Below are 6,566 nucleotides of genomic sequence, written 5' to 3' on the forward strand. Positions count from 1 at the left end.
GGAATTAATTTTAATTTAATTAATTTAATTGATGCGATTATGGTTTTAGTCTGCAAGTCTTGCAAGTTATTGTTTACGAGAACCAATCAATATCTGTGATAGTGATAAAGACAAGTAACAAATACCTTTTTTCTTTGAGTGAATCAAAATTCGTGAAAGCGACTATTAAGAATAAATTTAATATCATATAATCTAGAAACATAATTTATGGTGCACCTAACAATATTAGCACCTAATAACGAGGATTACTGAATTTAAAATAATCAGTAAACCTCCCTTAACAAATTGTAAAAATTCTATTGCAACTTGTTCTTTCAGCTGTTAACTGTTAACTGTTAACTGTTAACTGTTAACTGTTAACTGTTAACTGTTAACTGTTAACTGTTAACTGTTAACTGTCGGTTATTTTCTGCCTTTCCCTTTTCTGATAATTTCAAACGTGGTAATGTACATTCTTTCTGCACGATCCAAACAGTGTAAGTCAGATCACGTGTGGTGAACAACATCGTCAGACACATCATGCCCAAATAAGGACACAACGCTGTGTGTAGGATACAGTGGATCAGAGGCACGATGACACCCAGGACCCAGGCGATTAGTCATCATCACTGTCAAGTACTGAAACATCTCTCTTCCTCTTGGAGAGTTTAGGACGTTCCTCCTCCGATTCGTCCGAGTCCTGATCTGATCCCGACTCGGAGTCTCTTTGTGAGCCAGACTGTTTTCTTCCCTCTTTCATCATTCTGCAAAGTAGGGACTGGGTAACATCAGGAAGTTTATATGGTAATCAATAAAACAGTTACACTGCAGTCGAGCTTCAATTGGCCTTTTTCCTGGCATAAATAAAATGTTACATTTTTGCTGTTTAGCAAAAATAATCTTAGTTACTGCCCCTTACTTTTGAACCATGAGGCAGTTCTCCTTCACGCTAGCAGAGATGAAACTGTAACTTGACTTGATCTGTCTCCACAAGTTAGCTTGGTTATAGATCACGTGATTCGTATCAACTGCCTATTGGAATGTGGGTTAATAATTCATCCTAATTTCAAATCAAACCATGGTTATTTAGTTCATGTTGGTTAAGAGCCTGACCAGCAACCAGGTGAACCAAATAAAAGTTTCAAGTTTTTCATCCTTCCTTCAGACAAGTAAAAGAAGAAAATCAATCCAAACAAAAAACACACATTAGAGCTGAATAACCAAACCGAATAATCTCACTGCATAAAATCAAAGTGTAAAAGAACTAACCTTGCAGATAGTCTCAACAAACTGGACTAGAATATTCAGTCTTTTATCGTCCATACTGGAAACAGCAGAGCCGATAAAACCCTCAATAATCCTGATTACTCCTTCACCGTACTTATCTATCCACCAAACTGTTATAGGTATCACCTGGGGTAAAAGTACTGTTAGTTCTAATTAACGAATTGTTATTTTTAAGTTTGTCTTGTCGTATCAAGGATTTGTGAGAGTCAGAGCAGGTTACTTTTCTTTTCTAAATTTCTACGCCTTATAGTTTAAACTACACAAATGAAAAATTAATAAACGATACACAAACTCACTAGTTGATCCTCAAAGTTCTGCAAGAAGATAATCTTCTTGACGACCTTTTCCGTGGGCTTCACAGATTTAAGGAATATCAACATCGAACTAAAGAGCTCAAAATGATGAGTATCTTTAATATCTTTCAGCACATCTATTACCTGAACAACAACTGGTTACAGAAGTTAAACAATTAACACGTGGTTAGAGACGTGTTAAGGATTGCACTAACTTACTATCAAAACATCAAATCAATAATCCAATATTTGTACATAATTCAAAGCTATTAGTCTGAATTTTTAGCCAAATGATTAAAAAACTAACGGATTCAGAGGGAACACTCTCCGCAGAAAGAAGCTGCCAGACACAATACTGTTCAAACGTTTCCCACTCAAGAGTGGCCCGCAGAAGAGAACTGATTGATCTGACGTTGAAAATCTTCATCTTCTTACTCATCACGTTACCTGGCAAAGCATTAGTTTTTACAGGTGAACATTATGATTGTTCATTTTCCAAAGAACAGAACTTACAAACAAAGTAACTCGCACACTTAAAAATAATCCCCTAAAGTTCGGCATATTCGGACAAATGCTGAAACATGCTAAAACATGTTAAAACATGCTAAAACATGCTAAAACAAATGCTAAAACATGTGAGGTTGACAACCATCCCCCATTTCAACTGTTCAATATGAATTTATATCTTTTTAACTTACAAACAATAGTGTGAAGTTGTTGAGAATCAATACAAGACACGATAAGATGGAGAATGCTTGAGTTGCCGGTGGTTACAGCCGGGAACTTCTGATAGAGGTCGGGGATTATTTTATAGAAAGTTGCGGGACTGTCTTCCTCTTGGCAGATGCGTAGGTCCTCCGTTAGACAGGCTTTCAGGGTACCCGCACTTGTATAACTCGTAAACTCTGGGGTGGTGGGCATAATTAAATAGTGGCATCTTGTATGCCCTGTTCTAGGCACAACTATTCTTCGTGCGGCACGCGAAAAGGATTCATTTATAACTTAAAATTAAACCAATAATAACTTAAAATTAAACCAAGAAATATCTTTATTAATTATTTCGTAAGTTACCTAGATATAGGTCGAGCTGAGCACGGCTATACAAATAGTAGAGGAGGTGGTATCCTACTCTCGGTTCCACGTTGTAAAACTCTGATAAGAACTTCCAAATCCGGGGTCTTTTGTCTTTAGTTAGGATGGATAATAGCTGGAATATTCCATGATGGAGAGGAACCTGTGAGAAAATAACTGTCACATTCAAGAGTTTGCAATAACATATTTTATTTTATTTTATTTCGACCTAATTCCGAATACATTCGGTTGATTGATGTCCTGCAATCTGCATTAATCTAAAGCGTTTTCCTGGTTCGATTTTAATTATTACTGAAAGAATATTTTAATTTGGTTATCTATCTTGAAAATTAAACTATCGTTAATTTAAAAATTATAGTGCGTTTGACTTTGATATTACAAAAAATCTGTTTCGTCCAAAGATTTCAGTAGTAATTTGTTTGTAAGGCGAGTGATTTTATTAGAGCATTTGTTAGAGAAATTGTAGCTTAAAGCAAGTTCAATCCCCAGAATATGTTTAAAATTTGTTTCTCTACTTCCCCAGAAAGATACCAGACATTTCAATTTAAATGAACATCTTGTTTAAATACGATTTAAAGAATTTTACAAAATTATTCTTAAGTAGTTTATAATAAAGAGTAAGGTTTTCATGTAGGGTTAATTTAAGGCAAGACGTGTCGTGTAATATGTTCAAGAAACCATTTAATTGAAATACGTGAAATAATTTTTGTAAAGTAAAACACGTTTTCAAATTTTTGGATCACACTTTAAATGGGTTTCACGTTAAAAACCTGCCAGAAAAATTCATATGCACCTGTTCATCTTCATCGTCCATAACACTAAGACTAAAATAGGGCTGTAAAGTGACGTGCAGACATTTGGCGACTGTAGCCAGTTTAGCTCGTGTCCAGGCTGGATGATCCATTATTCTCGATATCACGTTGCCGAAAGAGGTTCTCTGTGCTATGTTCTCTGCTTCATAGGCAAACTTTCTGATTTCCTGAATGATTTTTAGAATTACTAATACATTTAAAAAAAGTAAATTTAGCGTCCGAGGAATAAAAGCATAAATCAAAAACATAAAATACACTTCCAACCTCTTTGATACTTGGGTCGAGGTCATCGATAAGACTAGACAGTCCACTGTCGTTATCCTCCGAGTACTCTGACGCAGAATCTCCACCCCCTACACTTCCACCACCTCTGTCATCTACTGTGCCATTTTCTACTGGCTCCTTGACAAATTCCGGCACATACTCCTCTTCCTCCTCTTCCTGGGACCCGGAAAAGGCTGACTCATTGAGCATCTTCTCTCTGTTGTCCAGAGAGAGGTTAACAGCTGGAGGAGGGGGAGGTGGGGGAGGGGGAGACCTTGTGTCGTCATCAGAGAACTTACTGTCGTCATCCTCCTTCGCCCCCACATCCTCTCCACGGCCTGTTAAACACATACCCGGAAACTTCCTGTGAAAAGAGAGGCGGAGCTCTTCGTCCAACTTAGGGTGGCTGACCAGTAAGGCGAAGTCTGCTATCACCTTTTTGTCGATGATATCCTTAAAACTGTTGTTGATACCTGACCACACCTCTCTCTGTAACTCTGGACAGAACTCGTCCGTCATTCTGATTATGAAGTCCATGAGGGTGGCAGCTATTACTGGATGAGATTTTAGAGCGTGGTTCATGACGAGGATACCAGGCTCGATATTCATGATACTGTCCGATTCTTTGTTGTAGAAAAACCAATCATAAAAAAGCGCTAATTTAGTCTGAGCTGCCATAACGTTTGAAGTTATGGTTGTTAACAGCCAGCCGATGAGTGCCCACCGTGGGACAATGTTCGAATTTAACATTTCATTTGTAGGATGTATTACCCCACAGATATATCTGATACAATCACAAACTAAAGTCTGAGTCTCCGGTCCGGTGAAGTACCGTTTGGCAAACCAAGTCTGGTACCGCTGGTGCTGACCAAACTTGACCTGGGTAGCTAGAAAAGAGAGTCTTGCCTCCATGTCGGGAGTAAGTCTGGAGGCCAGAAACCGGCGAGACGTTCTAACTGATAGTATTTGAAGGATCCCCGTGAAGCTGGGACTCAGTTTCTGAGGACTGTACAGAATGTCTCGCCACAAGTCTATGAACTCTGGTATTTTAGCGACCCCTTGAAGCAGTCTGATAAGGTCTCTGCCTAGCTTCATACATTCCGTGAAGTTTTCTCTGATTAGTTTGATGGAGAGGGAGATTTCTGCTTTGCGTAAATGTGCAACCTGGGAGAAAATATTTTACGTTCATGGTCGAACATATTTGACAACAGCTATGTATTTATCGTTCTTTAATGAAATTCATAACAGTTTAATTTCAAAATGTATGTATTAGAGACCATGGAAAAGTCAAATTGAAATTTAAAATCTTACCTGAGGGGTAGTGTGATCTATAATCAATCTAAGGAATGTGAATACTGATAGATTTAAGATAAACGAGTTGGCAACCACCCAATTCAGCTGGGACGTAACAATCTGGAGGAAATCATAAAGATAAATTTGGAAAATAAATTCTTCAGTTGTATTGGAAAACGACATTTGAAAATATATTGGAGGTCTTAGGAGACAAATTCAAATGCAAAAACGGTCATCATTTGCAGATCCAGGCTGGATTTTTTACCTTGATCATCTGCTCAGCGAACAGGACGTTTGGGCTCCTTGTGTCGCCACCTTTAATACAACTCATCATGAGTACAAACAACTGATCACCTCCAGGAATATTACTGAAAAACAACATACCAGAAAGATATTTCTTCAATAAATGAAATTTTATTAATATATTTTATAAAATATAAAAGCACATGCAAAGTTGCTTTTGTAGACAATTTTGAAAACATATAATAATTTGGTACATTACCTTGTGATAATCTGTTCTAAAATCCAGATAAGTTGCATCTTTACCGGCATAAGAAGTTTCTCGAACCTGGAATATTTTCCATATCATTTAACGCATTAACTTCGTATAATACGGATTACGAGAAAAATATAACATAATATGCTGAGTATCTCGAAACAACTGTGTTCACAAGAGTCTCAAAAAACAGTAGTTCCCGCAATCAGACAAACGAATGAGTTTTTAAAAGTTCCAATTAAATCTTTACAACACGGGTAGAATATCGAGAGTATCTTGTATTATATTACTGAGAATTATATTATTATTACATTACATATTGTATTACCTGAGTGAGACCAGCTGATTGAGTCGAGCCAGAACGAGCAGCAGGTTATCACGTGACACAATAGTCAGGTCCCTCCACGCCTTACTCGCCTGACTCTGGTCCGTTAACATCACGTACAACAGGGCTACACATACCTGGGGCGGATAATACTCGGTTATGAATCGCGTACATTAGCAAAAATAAGACGTTAATTATATAAAGACTGGTATTTCCTCAGAATGTTAATTCAGTGCCCCACAAATTGAAGTAAAGGAGAATGGTATGAAGGTGTAAGTACTAAATACCCGTTTGTGGCTGTCTGGATTAGAGGATGTCAGGACATTGAGCTTGTCTAGTGCCTCCCTCTCTGATAGACCTGACAAGTAGGGTTCATTATCAAATAAGCGAAAATTTGGTGCTTATAAGTGTGTCACTTTAAAACATTACACCCTTCTAGATATGTTGCCATCGAATTTTTTACATTCACAAAATGGAATCGTGATTCATGTGAAACACTAACATATTATGTGAAAATAAAATAAAAAAGTATACAAGTACCTGTTAAAGTCTGAAGTAAAAAGTCTTTATCTAAGAGGAACTCTGAATCTATTTCATCGTTTGTTTCAAGGTTGTTCAGCGAGAACAGACATGATTTGGGTGGTTCCATTCACTTTAAAAATAGGATTAATATCGACTGGAACCATTTGCAGAAACATTGTATTGAAGACAAAAAAACTGTTTTG

The 6,566-nt window shown here is 37.2% G+C and overlaps 1 protein-coding gene across 1 annotated transcript; it reads right to left on the reverse strand.

Moving 5' to 3' along the window:
- Positions 1-239: 239 nt before the first annotated feature.
- Positions 240-6,507, reverse strand: LOC134812927 (integrator complex subunit 3-like). The gene is made up of 15 exons (XM_063820536.1): positions 6,382-6,507; positions 6,129-6,199; positions 5,845-5,978; positions 5,523-5,588; positions 5,286-5,388; positions 5,039-5,140; positions 3,728-4,891; positions 3,445-3,630; positions 2,631-2,793; positions 2,258-2,464; positions 1,867-2,006; positions 1,563-1,703; positions 1,249-1,392; positions 899-1,011; positions 240-743 (listed from the first exon to the last, which is right to left on the reverse strand). Exons 1-15 carry the CDS (start codon positions 6,488-6,490, stop codon positions 596-598), a joined length of 2,991 nt encoding a protein of 996 aa, XP_063676606.1. The 5' UTR covers positions 6,491-6,507; the 3' UTR covers positions 240-595.
- Positions 6,508-6,566: the final 59 nt, after the last annotated feature.

This window comes from Bolinopsis microptera, chromosome 3, assembly GCF_026151205.1.
Source record: "Bolinopsis microptera isolate Bmic1 chromosome 3, MBARI_Bmic_1.0, whole genome shotgun sequence".
In the NCBI taxonomy this organism is placed as follows: Eukaryota; Metazoa; Ctenophora; class Tentaculata; order Lobata; family Bolinopsidae; genus Bolinopsis; species Bolinopsis microptera.